The sequence below is a fragment of the Eucalyptus grandis genome, chromosome 6 (genome assembly GCF_016545825.1).
Source record: "Eucalyptus grandis isolate ANBG69807.140 chromosome 6, ASM1654582v1, whole genome shotgun sequence".
In the NCBI taxonomy this organism is placed as follows: Eukaryota; Viridiplantae; Streptophyta; class Magnoliopsida; order Myrtales; family Myrtaceae; genus Eucalyptus; species Eucalyptus grandis.
In genome coordinates, this window is record NC_052617.1 from 36,265,456 (window position 1) to 36,282,587 (window position 17,132).

Genomic DNA, 17,132 nt, shown 5'->3' on the forward strand with positions numbered 1-17,132 from the left:
CTGAAGTGAAAGGAATTGGCACTGCCAACTAAACATGCGTGGTTGACGCACTTTGTTCCTTCATGATGTGCTGTATGCTCCGAAGATTCGTCGGAATTTAGCGTATGTTTTAGTGTTGGTTAGACTAGGTTTTAATATGAACTTCTGTAATAGAGGTGTGGATTTGTTTTTAGATACAAATTACTATGGTCGTGATTATTTTCTAGATGGTTTTATTGTATTAGATATTGATTATGTTAATGTTAATGTTTGTTATTCCCTTCTCACGTCTCCTAATAAATATGATAATGATGTGAATGTGTGGCATGCTAGACTTGGTCACATTGGCCAACAACGTATGAATAAACTAGCCAAAGAGGGCTTGTTGGGCAATATTGAAAAAGTCGATTTGTCCATATGTAAGCATTGCCTAGAAGGGAAAACGACAAGGAAACCATTTGGAAAAGGAAAAATAGCTGAATTTCCTCTCGCATTTAATCCATTCCGATGTCGTGGTCCAATGAATGTGAAAGGAAGGCATGGGGATGTTTATTTCATCACTTTTATTGATGATTATACTCAATTCGGATATGTCTATTTGATTTCATAAATCGAAGCAATAAGTTGTTTTAAAAGGTTTATGAACCTGGTAGAAAATCAATTAGACAAGAAAATAAAAGCATTGAGATCCAATCGAGGTCGAGAATATTTATCTGATGAGTTCAAAAAATTATGTGATGAAAAATGAATAAAAAGACAGTTGTCTATTCCAAATACTCCTCAACAAAATGGTGTTGCGGAGAGAAGAAACAGAACCCTACTGGAAATGGTTAGGTCCATGATGGCGCATGCTAACTTACCTATTACCTTTTGGAGTGATGCGTTGTTAATCAAGCCGCCTATATACTTAACCGTGTGCCTTTCAAATCAGTTACTTCCACTCCATATGAGTTATGGACAGGCAGAAAATCAGACTTAAGTTTTCTTAAGCCATGGGGTTGTGCCACCTATACACATGAGTCATCTCACAAATTTGAGAAATTGGGTCCCAGAGGAAAGAAGAGTATTTTCATAAGATACTATGAACACTCGAAAGGATATGTGTTTATAGGTGAGCAGGAAAGTGGAAGTATAACTGAATTTGAATCACGAGATGTCACATTCTTAGAAGATGAATTTCCTAAGAAGGGCGAAATAGGGGAAGATTGTTCTCTATTTGAGACCTTGAATCAGGATAATGATGTTAGTGGAGTTCGTCCAAGTGGGAGTAATATGAGAAGTGATGAATTAAATTCAACTCATTCTCAATTGCAACCACATAATGAGACGACATCATCATTACCTAATCCAAGTGGGAGCATGATGGGGGATGATGTGCAAAGTGTACAATCTCCCATACGGCGAACAAGTCACCAAAGTATTCCCCGTCGACGTTTTGACATTGAAGGGAAACTTTTATGGTTGCTCCACAAGATGAGGATGAGCCAAGAAATATTAATGAGGCTCTAAATTGCCCTAGTAAGGAAAAATGGATTAATGTAATGGAAGAGGAAATTGAGTCAATGAAATCAAACCAAGTCTAGGAACTGGTTGATATTCCAAAAGGACGCAGAGTTATTGGGAACAAGTGGGTTCTCAAAATAAAGCGAAAGGCTGATGGCTCGATTGAAAGGCATAAGGTTCGCCTTGTGGCGAATGGATATAATCAACAGAAGGAATTAATTATAAAGATACGTTTTCTCATGTAGTGAAATTTATCTCGATTCGCATTATTTTGGCAATAGTGGCTAGTCCGGATCTTGAGTTACATCAAATGGATGTAAAGACTGCTTTCCTCAATGGAGAATTAGAGGAAGAAATATATATGGAACAACCTGCTGGTTTCATAGTGAAAGGCCAAGAAGAAAAAGTATGTCGACTTTTGAGGTCGATATATGGTCTTAAGCAGTCATTAAGATAATGGTATATACGTTTTCATAATGCCATAATGGCATATGATTTTACGATGATTGATGAGGATCATTGTGTATATATCAAAAGATCCAAAGATCAATTTGTAATCATATCATTATATGTTGATGATATACTAATTGACGGAAGCAATATGGAGTTTGTTAAGACTGTCAAGAATTGGTTGTCTTCCAATTTTGAGATGAAGGACATGGGTGAGGCTACATACATTCTTGGAGTTAAGATTTCAAGAGATCGTTCGAAGAGATCATTGTCTCTTTCACAAGAAACCTATATAAATAAGGTTCTTGAACGATTTCGTATGCAAGATTGTAAACCCATAGACACTCCTATTACGAAAGGTGAAGGATTGAGCCATAGACTGTGTCCGAGGACTCCACAAGAGAAGGAACAAATGAAACATGTTCCTTATGCTAGTGCTGTTGGGAGCTTGATGTACGCTATGATGTGTACAAGACCCGACATATGTTTTGCAGTTGGAATGGTGAGCATATACCAATCCAATCCAGTCCAAAGACATTGAAGCCGTTAAGAGAGTACTGAAGTATCTGAAGGGAACTGCTGATTACAAGTTGAATTATCAAGGAAAGAATCTGCAACTTGAAGGCTATTCGGATGCTGATTGGGGAGGAGATTTAGATGAAAGGAAATCTACCTCAGGATTTGCTTTCTTACTGAGCAATGGCGCCATATCATAGAGTAGTAAGAAGCAAACGTGCATAGCCTTATCCACGATGGAAGCTGAGTTCGTGGCATTATCAGCAGCAAGCATACAAGAAGCAGTTTGGCTTAAGAGATTCTTGGATCATTTAGGTGTTATTGAGAAAGCTGCAAATCAATTATTGGTTAACTGTGATGCATACACCAAATATCCAAAGTATCATGGCAAGACCAAACATATAGATACAAAGTAGAACTTTGTAAAAAATATTGTTGCACGAAAGGATGTGAACTTACAGTACATATCTACGCATAGAATGGTAGCAGATCCTATGACAAAGCCAATATCTAAAGATGTGTTTTGTGGTCATGTAAAATCTCTAGGATTGCGTAGAGTCTGATGTACTGGATTGTAATTTCCCTGAGTTGTTCACATTTATGAACTAGTGTTATTTCATTATTAATGCCTATGAATCTTTGTTTGATCTTTATGCATCTTAATACTCAGTGTATTATTTTAAGTTAAGAGAAGTATGTCGATGATATAAGATTAGCCCACTCACACGGTAATCGCCTCTATTTACTCTGTGTGATAAATAGAGATGAGACTGTTTTTAAGCTTATTATCTAGGTGATAATCGAGAGCTCAAGCTTAAAATACGTATATCGCCTTAACTGAGTGTTAAGATGAGGATATAATACTTACTATGTCCAAAAGTAAAATACCCCACATATTTTACTTTATCTGTCTAAGATGCCAAATGTGAGTTCTGATAAATTTTGTGAATGAGTAGATACGTGAACTCAAGTTAGACATTGGGTATGTCTAGACTATCATCTGTACGGTATTGAAAGGTGTAGACATACACTCCATGGGAAATAACTTAATACCATAATACATATTTTATACTACGTATACATGAGCCGACCAATAAGAGTGGCAAAAAGGTTTGATCTCAACTTTTATGACGTGTGAGACTCTTGAGGAAAAGAGTTCCTCAATTTTAGTGCCCTCATGACTTTTACTTATTCTCAAGGTTTCTATTTAGTGTTTGCTATCTTAGGGATGTTGTCAATGGTCATGAGTTGATTCGATCTAATGGGACATTTCTAGAAAAGTAAGCCGAACTGAAATTGAGAGTTTGAAGGAAAGAGGAAGATCGATTTTGAGAATCACATTGTAGTTTTTGTATTCACCGGTCGACCAATTATGATTGTCTTTGTGATAACTGTAATTGTGAATATAATATATATATATATATATATATATATATATATATATCATGTTTGAAAAGATTAAGAGAGATATAAATGTGATCGATCGATCTAGGTACTGCATACTAAGTCTACTTCGGAGTGTGACGCCCATTATGAGCTACTATATATTCCTAACAGATGTATAACAACGAGCTCTCAAAGTATGCTGGTCGCACGGATTATTCACCGGTATGAATGTTGAAGAGAGGTAAAGAGAATCCTGTTTGGCCCACCGTGTGCGAGTGGGAGATGATGGTTTATATGTAATGGGCTCAAGGCCCGTTCGCCCAAGTTGGGCCCAGAAAGCCCGGCCCACGGGAATAGGGCCCGTGGAAGGAGAGAAGTATAAAAGGGAGGAGAGAGAGAGAAAAACACACTAGTTTGTTTAAAGAAAAAGACGTAAGTGTTTTTCTCTCAACGAACTCTCTCCCTCTCTCGTTTTCTTCAAAGCAAAAACAGTGAAGTGCTCGAAGGATTTTGCTTCCTCAGATTGAACAGGGCCTAGTTTCTCTTCCTCCATTGGCGTCGGTGTCTAATCTGTGGCTAAAAGGTACGCTCGAATCCGTGGTGTGCTTTAGGATCGGTGATACGTGTTGTTTTTTCCAGGCTCGTCTTCCGCATTGATTTAGGGGTTTGATTTAATGTTGAATCTCGTTTTCGGGGATCCGTTATTCCCAACATAAAGCCACAATTTGAGAAATTGTATACGAAAAATATTCTAGATATTTTCTCTGATACACAAATGGATCGATAAATAAGCAAATCAAATCCTTACATTGACAAAAAAGAAAAAGTATCCATACCATAAACCATCAAGGTATCAAAGAAAGAACCAAACAGTCTATTTTCCTAGACATATCAAGCTTGCATGGCATTTTTTGTGCTTATCAAAACTGGGGGAAACATAAAGGGGGCAAAACTCTATCATGCGTGAAAATAACCAGTTGAGGTTGTGTTCATCACAATCCTCTTGTAGGTAGTAACTAATCAAAAAAGGGTGTCCCCTGCAACATGCATGAGATTTCTAGATTAAACGAGAATCGAAATTTTACAGAATAAATTCAATGATTGTCTAGATGAGTGCGTGCCGCGCACACACATAAACACAGAGAAAGATGAGTGTCAGAGCCCTCTTGCCAGCATTTTCTCGTAGTTCTCAATGGACTCCAGCCTTTGGATCATCAGCTGTTGCCGGAACTTCTGGATGAATGCTTCCGCGCTTTCGTTGATGTCCTCCGTCGTCTTCCTCTCCAGCTTCGTCATAGCATCGTCCTTCTTCGCCGTCCCTATCGCCTTCCTTTCATCCGCCGCGACGAACCTGCGATCGTCCTTCTTGTTCCCGAAACCGACGTTTTCTTCTGCCTGTTCTTGTTTCTTCGGCCTCTGGCCTTCAGATCTCGGTGGAGGAGTTCCTGAGCCGATCTTCTTCATTCTCTGATCTCGCTTAGCTTCTTTCCTTACGCCTCTGATCTTGTGTTATTCGGATAGGAGGAGGAGGAGGAGGAGGAGGAGGAGGAGGCTTTGTCTCTTGCTTTTTCCATGCTCTCTAAGTTTCATATTTATAGAGGAGATCGGGGGGAAGAAATATTCTTTGAGTTTTATAATCTGTCTGCTTCCCCCGTGCTTCCCTTCCTTCATCAAACGGTCTCCCCGGCATATTATTATGCGTGCGTATGTTATGCAATGCACTCGTAAAATGCAGTTTGACCAAGTAGCATGGTTTGAACGTATTAAAAAAAAACCCTTTGTCAGCTGAGACCACGCCGCCGAAGAAGCGACCGTCTTTGCTGACTTGGTGCTGAAGCCACCGAGCGGAAGTTATCGACTTCATCACCCCCCACACGCATGTGGATTTAGACCATTCGAATTCTTAGGTGCGGCTGAAGGCACGGAGGTCCTTGGTTTGGCCACCGGAGAGGTCCTCTGCTCCTGCCTAGGCGCCATTTTTGGCCGAGTCAAAAGAGAGGGAGAAAGGGAAGAAAGGGAAGAAAGTTATAGCTTGCGCCTTGTCATATATACCCACATAAAACACGCTTAGAAAGTATATCGGGGGGATGATCAGAAGCTTCTGGGCTCGTATTGTATTAGAGAAAAGGGCTTGGCATCTTTGCCTAACTCTCAAAATAGATTGCTTCTCTTCGGGGAACTCTTAGAAGAAGGTTGCTTGGGCAGGTCGGTTTCATTGCAGTCTCATCTTCATCTTTTGTCTACTTCCACATTACATCGCGAAAAGGAAAAAGAAAAGACCAGAAAATTAGGAGGAGAAGAGAAGCTTGCACGTCCGGAGCATTGAATGTCTATGTGTGTGACAAGCTAACAGGCATGTGGGGTGACCTAAATTGTCGATGCGGCATCTTTTTCAGGCTTCTTGTCTTTCCTTCCTAGGGAGGGAGTTCCTCCTATATTGAGTTTTTTAGGATCGTGTGCAAGTGAAGGCTCTGATAATGGGTTAGTAGCCAACGGGCTTGAAAACCAATTCGGTGATGGGCGAACCCGGATCATTAAGTTAAGTCGGACCTAATGATTCATGAAACTACTCTATTGAATAATCTTCTTAGTCGGGAGTTGAATTAAGATTATGAATAAAGGATGCTGTGCATAGTTGCAGCCCAATACTCCTCACGTGTCTAGCAAATTTGTCTCCCTCTCTTGCTGATGAGTGATAATTTCAGCTATCAAATTGCCGACCGTAGCAGTCATGACAGCTTTGATATCAATTTCAAATGAAAATCATGTTAAGTCATTTGGGTTCTAATGTTAGAGAGAGAGAGAGAGAGAGAGAGATGGACATTGTTCAGCCCTGTCCGAACTAGAGTGCAGGCCCTGCAACGCAACTGCCGAGCCCGGAGACTTCATCCGATAGTCCTCCGCTCGAGCCAGCCGGACTGAACTCTGTACCCGAGCCACAAATGGAGTCCCTCCACAGAGCCTCCCTCCAGCTCCGCCTTCTCCCTCTCTCCCTCTCCCCAGCTCCCTCGCGAACCCTCGTTCTCCGCACGCTGCTCGAGCCCGCGGCTCGGCGGCGGCGGCTCGGCGCCGACCCGCCTCCCAAGTCCGGCCTCATCTTCCCGCCTCGGAGACGCTACAGCAACTCCTCTCCTTCGATTGCGAGGGCGGGATGGCTTCTGGGTCTCGCGGGGGACAAGAAGAAGAGCGGGGGCCCGCCCGACATCGTGAAAGCCGGCGACCCCGTCCTGCACGAGCCGGCTCGGGAAGTCGACCCGGCGGATGTCGGGTCGGAGAGGATACAGAAGATAATCGACGACATGGTGGCGGCGATGAGGAAGGCCCCCGGCGTCGGGCTCGCGGCTCCTCAGATTGGCATTCCCTTGAGGGTCGGTTTCATTCCGCACTGTTTGTGTTGTTGTCATTGCATTTGCGAAGTGGCACTTCTTGTGTTTGTGATGATGCGCGGTCAGTTGCTGAGTTTTATGTCATTGCAATATGAGATTTGCCAAAGTAATGGCTTTTCTAAGGTTTACTCTCCTAGGACCGGACACTAGCATTGTTTTTTTTTAACTTTTTCGGTCGTGATTCTCTCGAGTTGGGGCATAGTCAGTGTATCTCGTGGATCATGTTGAGATGCATTCCGTAGGTCCTGTGGCATGAACTACCGGAAGGGAGGATCTAATTCTTTGCCTTTTTATCTGGACTCCTAAAGGAAGGTTTAGCAAGAAAGTCGAACCCTTTACTATGGATAAAGGAATTTTTTTTACCCCATCACACGGTGCATATAGTCCCTTGCTTCTAATCCTGTAAGATGGTAATTGTAAGAGTTCCTTCGATTCTTCTTCTTGAGCATCTTAGCAGAAGTGTTGCTTATGTTGCTTCTGTCTACTGCATAGTGCCCGATTAGTTTTACAAATACTTTATCTTGCACCTTGTTTCATATGCAAGTTATTCAAGTCATCTTCTTGCAAAATGCTGAGAGTTTACCAATGCGCTCATTTGCTATGGTTTATATGTCAAGGGCTTGTCCTTCAACAAAACCATTATAATGGCTGCAAGCTTTCCTGGTTGCAGCTGAAATTTATGGAATTTACTGGTTTGGGATTGGTCCTATATCGTGAAAACGCAATTGCTCTTTGCCTGATTGAGACTTCTTCTGTAGTGGACACTTAGTTAAATTTTCAACTTTGGGAAATTTGATCCACCGTTTGTTGGGACAAGAACAGCTAAATGAGGTCATCTTCAAATGGAGGCTTCAGGCAATGATTGATCTGGTTAAAACCAAGATTTTATTGGGAAAATTAGTGGTGGAAGTAATATCTTCTTGATGAAGAATAAATTATCTGATAATAAAGTTCAAACCTAAGCAGATTGTGTAATTTCAAATGACAAATTTACCAAGGATGATGGTTTACAACCTGATAAATTTTTTTTCCCTAAATTTGACTGGATATGGCTGTTGGAACTCCGGACTAAAATGATGCATTCATTTACAGAAGATTTTGAGATAAATCAACAGGTCTTGATGAGTGCATGTGGTTGATTGCATGTGTTCTGCAGTCCCAAAGTCATCTAATATATCATCCATTTTGGTTGTCATGGAAATCAGTCTGCTATTATAGGGTAGTGATCTTCTTGCTTTGCAGATTATAGTGCTAGAAGATACCAAGGAGTACATAGGTTATGCACCTAAGGAAGAGACTAAAGCACAAGATAGGCGCCCATTTGATCTCCTGGTATGAAAAAATTTTGAGCCGAATCACATCTCACCTATTTATTTTACTGACAATGTTCTTACTTTGGCTTTGGTGATTTTCCGGTTTTCCTGAAACAGGTAATCTTGAACCCAAAGCTAAAAAAGAAGAGCGATAGGACCGCCCTTTTCTTTGAGGGCTGCCTGAGGTCATAATCACGGTTTGAGAACTGGTGTCTTAAACATATTCTTTTCATTATTCTATGATGATCTATTCATGCAATGAACTAGAAATGTTTAGGGGCCAATTGATTTTCTGTTTGGGAACACATCAAGGAAAAAGGAAAGAAAAATCCTTTCTTGAGCCATGATATTGATAAAAGGGATGGCAGATATTGAAATCACCCCTTCAGAAATTGTCTTTTGATTACTTGAAAAATTGTCTGCTGATGTTTGAGCTTGTATTCTTTTTTCATCCATCAGAGAAAAACACCTATGGCGCCAAGACTTCCTGTCTAAAGGGCACTGTCATTGCCAATACTACAAACATTTTACTGAGCATGAGAGGAATGAGATTTCTTCTATTTTTCGATAGGAAAATAAGAGTGCTCTTGTGGAAATCTGACTAGTAAAGTCACCTCAAGAAATTTTTGTAATTTCACCAGAACTCCATAGAACAGCAAGATGCTAAAATGCACGTTGAGATGCCAATTTCATTAAATTTGTAGATTATTTTTTCCATTAAAAGAGGAAAAGTTTTGCCTTTTTAACTCACATTGTCCGCTGCTTTCCATGATACTTTTCAGTGTTGATGGATATAGAGGATTGGTGGAAAGATATCTTGATGTGGAGGTTACGGGATTGGGTCGTGATGGTAAGCCTATCAAGGTTGATGCTTCGGGTTGGCAAGCTAGGATATTACAGCACGAATGCGATCATTTGGACGGAACTCTCTACGTGGACAAGATGGTTCCAAGAACATTCAGAATTGTGGAGAACCTGGACTTGCCTCTTGCAGACGGGTGCCCCAGACTAGGTGTACGTGGTTCATGATCATATCCAAGTAGGAAGTCAAAATTCTGAATACTCAAACTCAACGATGTCTTTTTTTATTGCAATTACCAAGAGCCATGCATGATACTGGGAGGAATCATTCTTGGATCACAATCACATAACTTGGGTATAGCTGGTGTCCTGAGGATGTATAACCATTTGCTTGTGTGTACCATCATCATTTGTGGAAGTGGAATGAGTTTTAGTGGAGAGCAATCCTTCCTATTCCAGGGCGTTAGCGCTTGGGTTGAGTTAGTCAGGTAGTCTTCAAGGAACCATTGGCATATGAGGGTTCTGCAGAAGCTAAGAACTTCAAAATTCTCTGCTGGTATGGAATTTGTTACATCGGCTTTGATCGCCATTGATTGTACTAGTGAAACATTATTGTGGAGTCATTTTTTCTTTCATATTATTTGCGCCGGTAATAATTGTTGTGATACTTACGACTTCCTCATGGTTACAGAGGTTCTTTAACTGCTTGTTGTATGCTCGAACATTCACATTTCTTGTGAACATTGTATTGCACAACCTATATTCGTCATAGAAAGGCTTGTTTCAGCATCTGGAATGGATGGTCAATTTCCAATGTGACCCATCTAATAAGATTCCTATCAAGGAAAACGTTAGATTTACTAAGACCGGTTTATAAATTGGTTTACTAAATGTGTGTCAAGCTATGATTGCTTCTTGAACATGACCCAGTTGTTTAATGGGTCGCTCATCGTCACACACATCACTTAGTAAGCCCAAATAATTTTGTAGACCGGTCTTAATGAGCCTAGCAATGCTCATCCAATCTAATGAGGTTAGGGCTTTATTCTGTGTGTCTGGCTGAAGATTGCACAGAAAGACCTCACTAATGATTCTTTTTATTAGGCTTTGCCATTATGCGGCATGGCGCAGCAACTTGTGAATGGTGCCAGCTGATTTACCAAACAGGAAGGAATTACTACTTTTTGGACGAACTAAAATAAGGTATAAGAAATATATGAAAGCAGTTCTGGAGTATATTTGGCATATTTAGTCTTCACAGCAAGGCCTTCGCAATTCACTTCTCGTGGTAAAAGCCTCGATGAGCCGGATTGATCTATCGCAGGTAAAGATGCACACCTCAACAAGATGGCTGTGGGGGCCTTGCGCAAGGTCTAATGTGGCTGCTGAGTACACATGCACGCATTGACCCCACGGCAGACGAACAAATATGTATAATTGATGATCGTCTCCAAGGTATATGTCTTGCACTCGCATTCATCATCGAAAAGTCCAAGCCAAGAGTGCCCCATTTTTCAAACTCGAAGGACCTTTTCTATTGGGTTGCTTTCAGACTGCAATGCCGAACTCATCGTCTCGACGCGACTCGAGTTAGAGAAGCTGTCTCTCCATTAAAAGAACGCACGCGCGCCAGCTCATTTGAGAGGCAAAGTTGATCCGTGCCGAACTGGGGGAACATTCATACTCGAGATTCCGTTGCACGTGCTGACGTGCAGTAGTCCTCCAGGCTGAGAATGGAGTGGCCGTAATGTGGGTGTGACCAAATGCACTCGCGTCTCTCTCTCTCTCTCTCTCATCTTTTATGAAGGTCTTTTTTTCTTCTTCCTTTTTTCCTGTTTTGAAGATAAGATTTGGGAGCTTTGTGATAATGGGTAGGATTGGAAGGTGGTGGTGGAGGCTCTAATTGAGGTGGTCCACAGATGAGTCGTCCTATATATAATACCTTTCACATTGATTGATTCATAATGGTTTTCACACATTAGTGCGGGGTTGGCCCCCTTGTGGTCCTTCATAATCTAGGTTCCCCTCAATCACCATTGATGATTTTACTCGAAAGAAAGAAGGAACAGATCACAATGAACAGGAGTCACACAGTCTCTCCCACTTCTCTATCTCCTAGATTTCCCAATTGGAAGGAAGGGAACCTAACAACTTTTATCGGTATGCCGTTAATTTTCTCTGTTTTTGAAGTAGAGGAAGAACTCGACCCAATGTTCATAAACCAGGAGAGAGGAGAAGAAGAAGACGAAAGAGTAGAGAGCTTGAGAGATTGCAAATTTTCGGAAAGGCTTCCTCAAAAGATTAGATAATCTCTCAGTTTCCTAATGAAAGAGAGAATGACCATTAAGAAAATACGACAGAGAATGAGATAGTCCTGTTCATTTTGCTGTTCTGAGAGTAATTGGTGAGCACTTCGTCGTCCCGTCCCTACTTCACATGTTTTCCATGGTATGTGTTGGATTCTGGGTCTCAAGATCCTTCCAGGACTGTCTAGGCGTGAAAAGCGGTGGCGATCACATCATCCGACAGTCCCGAAGCGATCTCGGAGCCAAGATGTGCAGCTACACGAGTGCTAGGAATAGGATGTGTCAGAGAGGAGGATTTCTGTTCCCTCTCAGCATCAGCTTTTCAGGCAGTCGCGGCAATCTCAGGGAAGATCCTAAATTCAGTCAACAATCGCATTTCCTTCATCAAACCGGGTAGCATCTTTCTTTCTGAACTACTTCCAGAATTGTCGATACCCATGCGTACCAACTGACCGCTTTACCTCTAGCCCAATCCTCAGTTTCGTATGACTCTGCCTCTCCTCCAGGACCACAAGGATGTCGTTGTGCATATCGATACCCATGTGTACCAACCGATCGCATTACCTCTAGCCCAACCTCAGCTTCATATAGCGCTGCCTCTACAGGACCACAGGGATGTCGTCGATGCACACATGAGGGATGTCAAGAAATTCCACATCTAAAAATAGGAAATTTGTCTATAGGAAGTTGAACCCTCGACCCCCTAATCTATCTTCTCACTCCAACCGGTAGCCACTAGGAGGGACCGAGATCTTAATTAGGCATTCCATCAACTCACGTTGCTCTCAATGCATTCCAATCGATGAACAAACGCATGAGACTATTAACCGGAAGACGCGATAATCCGGGTGTTAGAGCGCCCCTTTTCCTCTCTAAGCTGAATTAGTTGATTATTTCCACGTTCTCCCCATGAGTATTCTGACCAAGCACGCAACTTTCAGACCAAGCTTTATTCACACCGAGGCTGCGCAGCGCGGACAGAAACACAGAGAAAGAGAGAGAGAGGGAGGGAGAGTTCACATTGAACTTTGACTTTTGTACAGATAAGAAATTCACGTAAATTCCAGACAGATATACACACGATCGCGTAAAGAAAAAGGCCACCACCACCACCACACGAACAGGGCTTCTCTAGAATCTAAATCCAACCCGAAAAAGAAGAACAACAAATCGTGCTCACAAGAAAGAACAAAGGGGGGTGGGACAAAAGCAGAGAAGAAGAAGCAAAGTACCAAACTTTCCCACTTCTTTTTCCCCAAAGACTCCCACAATCTCAGTTTATTGAGACATAGACCACACTAATTATCAGCTAAATCTTATCTCATATGTCACTAAATTCCCTATATTTCTATCGATAAATAAGAAAAAAGAGAAAAAATTTCACCTCCTGAAGCAGATACGCCATGACCAGTCGTCACCAGCAGAGCACCGGGAGCAACCCAGGGAACCCGATCCTACCTCGATCTGCGCTTCCCGGGCTTGGCCTTGCGGTTCTTGGGTTGCTTCCCGAAGGCGCCGCAGAACCCACATGCAGACACCTTCGGCGACGGCGGCTCGATCGCCGGGGACACCCTCCCGGTCCGGTACCCTCGCCCCCCGGCGGCGTTGCTGGATCGGCTCCGGCTCAGAGTATCGATCGGGGGAGGAGGATCGGCGGCGGGGCCCCTGGCGGGCGTCGACGAGGGCTTGACGCCGGCGGGGTCGTCGCCGGGGGCGGCCTTCTCCTGATCTTGGTCGAGCTCGTCTCGTCGCCTGAGCTCGCCGGACAAGAAGCGGTCGTCCCACACCAGCCCCGAAGAGCCCTGCCTCCTGAACGAGATTTCAGATCTCTGCAACCCCTCCATCACCTCTCTCGCTCTCTAGATGTTTCTTTTAGATTAGTTATTGGGAAGTGGTTTTCAATGCAGGAGAAGTGATGCGTTCAAGGCTTTTCTGTTTGACATTTATATATCGAGAGATTAGACGGAAGGTAAGAAGGAAGGAATGAAGGAAAGGAGAGAGGCTGGGGAAATGGAAAAGGTCATAATTTGTCTGCTAGTCAAAAATTGAAGGCATTCTTATCTTTACTTGCGTTTTATGATGTGCGTGTGTGTGTGTGTCGCTCTCTCTCCCTCTTTCTCACAACAGAGTTAGGGTTTTTTTTTTTTTTATACATATTTATAAAATTTAACGGATGGTGATGTGAAATAGGATGTTTCGTTCTGCACGTCAGCCTTGCGGGATGCTACGTAAGGATAAATTAAAGAAGTCATGACTGAAAAAAAAACCTCAACACCTCTTTTTTTTTTTTTCGCAAGAGATTTAGCATTTGATCGCATCGTTTGGAACATTCAGATTTGAGCGCACATGTGTGATAATCAGAATGACCAACTTATAATTGATAAGGGACTAACTTAGTCAATAGATAATAACATAAGTTATTACTGAGATGAACAGTAAACAACTCGAAGAGCATTAGTAGCTGCCAAGTTTGTCCACAACGATAAAACCTTCGATCGATGAAGTCATCCACATCAACTTGTAACCGTTAGTTAATTATACTTTTGGACATCCAAAAAGTATTAGTAGATAATAGGGGTGCGTATGGCAAAATTTATGAAATGAAGTCAAAAATTTTAATTTCGATTTCTTCTTCAAATTTATTTACGGAATAGAAAAGTCAAAAATTTTGCGGCATTAAATGGATTTTATTTCTTCAAATTTATTCTAGGTAATGGATGATTATGTTTAATTGCTGTTTTGGGATTTTTGTAATTAACAATAATTTAGGAAATATAAAAATCAAATAGGCTTTAGTCCTTTTATTAAAGCCTTTGCAAGTTTATTTCAAACCCATGAGGGTTTATGTGGCGGTGTTAATCAAAAAAAAAAAAAAAAAAAAAAAAAAAAAAAAAAAAAGAAAAAAAAGGAAGATATTTATTTTGAAATAAGATGAGGATCAATAGATGACCCTTTAAATTTTATTCACCTCTTGATCCACGTCAATTCAAGCTGTAATTGTTGGATGATTATGTTTAGTATTGCTGTTTTGGGATTTTTGTAATTAACAATAATCTCCCGGGCCTTGCAAATCGTCGAATAAAATCAACATGTTTAAATGGTGAAAACGCAAACCATTGCATGTTTGGAATATGCCACTAGCTCCATCGGGCAAGCGACTCGAGATATATTAGATCAAAATTCGGGCCGATCCTAGTTGAGTTTTTTTTTTTTTGAGTTGGATGCTTGGCCGACTCCTCCAAGAATCACCATGCCGACAGATTATTGCAATTGCTTTTGTGAAGTTAAGCACAAAAACCCAGCAATCGCAATGGATGATTCTCTTTCTGATAGTTAGTTAGTAAGGGTACTTTTAGTAGCTAGTTATCGGGAACAATTTATACTAAAAAAATGATTTTTTTCTAATTTTATTTTTTTGACGAGTTTTTGAGTATTTGAAGGTATTTGGTAACTACGCATAAAATTTCTATTATCAAAATAGAAATGTGTTTGATATGAACATCAAATTTTTTTGACTTATAATTACTTTTTATTTTTTTAATAATTTATTACATTTTCTCTTATTTTCTTTTTTCTTCTTCCTCTAGTGGTCACCATGGTTGGGCGAGGCTCAACCTAGCCCAACCATCATGAGGTCTGCCTCGCCATGGCCCTCATCGATGGTTGGCGAGGCCAGGGCGAGGTTAGGGGCTAGTGACCAGCTAGAGGAAGCAGAAAATGAAGAGAAAAGGAAAGAAAATAATTTGAGCTTCATTCTTGAGTTATTCCTGAAAAAAAAAAAGTAATTTTTTTCTTTAACATTTTGATTATGTTCCAAGCCTATTACTAGGAACCGAAATTATATTAAATAGATTTCCGTTATTTTTTTGTTTCAAAAAAAAAAAGAAGAAGAATAAATAATTACTATTTGGTCGGTTATTAAATAGGCCCTAAAATATCTAAAGTTTAGCCGTTGCTTGTTAGGTAGCGCTTGTCCATAACCACTCTTATCATATACTTATCGAGTTCCACCGCTCGCTCTTTCTCTCTCTTTCTTCTTCTCTCCCCCCTTCGATTTTCAACACTGCCCGGGGCCGGTACATTGACTTTCTGAACATAGACCAGTCCAACGTTGGATGGCTGCCAAGGTTTGAGGAGCGTACATCGTGGCGAAGGTCGCTCGCGGCGACATTTTAAGAATTTGCTGCATCCTTTTGCCGTGCTTCGCTTAAACTAAGATGAGCAGTACGCAATCAATCATTGAACGATTGAATTGAATTCCTGAGTTCCCTATTCTTCCCCGTGACCCCGAGAAAGAAGGGAAAAAGACAGGACGAGAAAGAGCGAGGTTCGTACGTGAGGTTTATAAGTGCGTTCCGACTCAGTGGAGCACGAGGTGCCGAGCCCAATCCGAGCCACGCCAACTAGCCGATATACTTTTTGAGTGGATTAGGGTAAGGTCGCTGTTTGCACCAAAGAACTGACCAGATCATCGATGTGTTGTCACAGATCATAAGGACTATTACCGATATCGATGGACATCGATGACCGCTATTGATTGGCTGTCGATGTACGACGACGAATGATTGGCGATAGTCAACAAAATTATCGATCAATAAGGTCCACAGGTCTTCAATTAAGGCCTAAGGAGAAAGGTGAATGCGCGAGAGGTCTTGGAGATGTGAAATTTAGCGATAAGCAGGCTCGTGCAAGATTTAGGCCTGTTGACCAATCGAGAAGTGGATCTCGGGACAGTGGCTGGGGTACCATCTCCGACCGGAGAGAGAATTGAATGGAAATAGAAAAAGGCTCATTTGGCAAATTTTGAGCAGCTAGCAATCTTCATCGTCCATCCGGTGCCGAGAGATTTCGAACGCGACATTTGAATGACTCGATCAACCGCCCGCGAGAAGGCTAAAGTAGAAAGTCTCATGTGTAATGCCAAGTCAACGCGAACAGAGCAGAGAACGTCGTATTGACTTTTTCATTTTTGGCCTTTTGGAACATTCAAGCTTCCATTTAGACAGCTTTCCTTCGTCAAACATGGCGACTCCCCCTGCTCTTCGTCGAACATTCAAGTTTCGTTGTGGGCTCCTGATGACGCTACCCCTAGCGCACCATTCAAACAGCGCCTCCCTTGAATGAAAACCGTAACGCCACGCAGGATATTTTGACTAATCAGGTTAAGTGGTGTGCAATTCATCACAAAATAATTATGGACTGAGCCATCCGATTGACTGATGTGAGGAACATTAAGGTCTTGTCGTGGGTTGTTACATGTTGAATCGACATTTTTGGGCAGGAGTGTTAATATTCGTACCTCGCTTTCATAGCGACTTTTACTTGTATTTCTGATTGTAACATTTGATTTCACTAATTTAAAAGAAAAAACGTATAGACAACACTAGACTAATGATGTGGGCACAAACTTATTGACAACCAAATGCAATCACACTCCCCTTGCATTGATTGCGAATATACCAAATGATTGTTCACGAAAGATGCGCGGAACA

The 17,132-nt window shown here is 41.5% G+C and overlaps 3 protein-coding genes across 3 annotated transcripts; 1 reads left to right on the forward strand and 2 right to left on the reverse strand.

Moving 5' to 3' along the window:
• Positions 1-4,851: 4,851 nt before the first annotated feature.
• LOC104449462 lies at positions 4,852-5,526 on the reverse strand. Its single transcript, XM_010063630.3, has one exon. It carries the CDS (start codon positions 5,296-5,298, stop codon positions 4,990-4,992), a length of 309 nt encoding a protein of 102 aa, XP_010061932.1. The 5' UTR covers positions 5,299-5,526; the 3' UTR covers positions 4,852-4,989.
• A 1,088-nt stretch (positions 5,527-6,614) lies between these two features.
• LOC104449463 (peptide deformylase 1A, chloroplastic) lies at positions 6,615-10,041 on the forward strand. Its single transcript, XM_010063631.3, has 4 exons — positions 6,615-7,202; positions 8,463-8,552; positions 8,651-8,718; positions 9,316-10,041. The coding sequence occupies exons 1-4, from the start codon at positions 6,777-6,779 to the stop codon at positions 9,560-9,562; spliced, it is 831 nt and encodes a 276-aa protein (XP_010061933.2). The 5' UTR covers positions 6,615-6,776; the 3' UTR covers positions 9,563-10,041.
• Positions 10,042-12,639: 2,598 nt separating this feature from the next.
• On the reverse strand, positions 12,640-13,681 carry LOC104449464 (uncharacterized protein At1g15400). The gene has a single exon (XM_010063632.3). The coding sequence runs from the start codon at positions 13,482-13,484 to the stop codon at positions 13,095-13,097; it is 390 nt and encodes a 129-aa protein (XP_010061934.1). The 5' UTR covers positions 13,485-13,681; the 3' UTR covers positions 12,640-13,094.
• Positions 13,682-17,132: the final 3,451 nt, after the last annotated feature.

Coding starts and splice junctions, on each gene's coding strand:
- LOC104449464 (XM_010063632.3), bottom strand. CDS start 13,484: ATGGAGGGGTTGCAGAGATCTGAAATCTCGTTCAGGAGGCAGGGCTCT.
- LOC104449463 (XM_010063631.3), top strand. CDS start 6,777: ATGGAGTCCCTCCACAGAGCCTCCCTCCAGCTCCGCCTTCTCCCTCTC. Junction 7,203..8,462: donor AGATTGGCATTCCCTTGAGG/GTCGGTTTCATT, acceptor CTTGCTTTGCAG/ATTATAGTGCTAGAAGATAC. Junction 8,719..9,315: donor TTCTTTGAGGGCTGCCTGAG/GTCATAATCACG, acceptor GATACTTTTCAG/TGTTGATGGATATAGAGGAT.
- LOC104449462 (XM_010063630.3), bottom strand. CDS start 5,298: ATGAAGAAGATCGGCTCAGGAACTCCTCCACCGAGATCTGAAGGCCAG.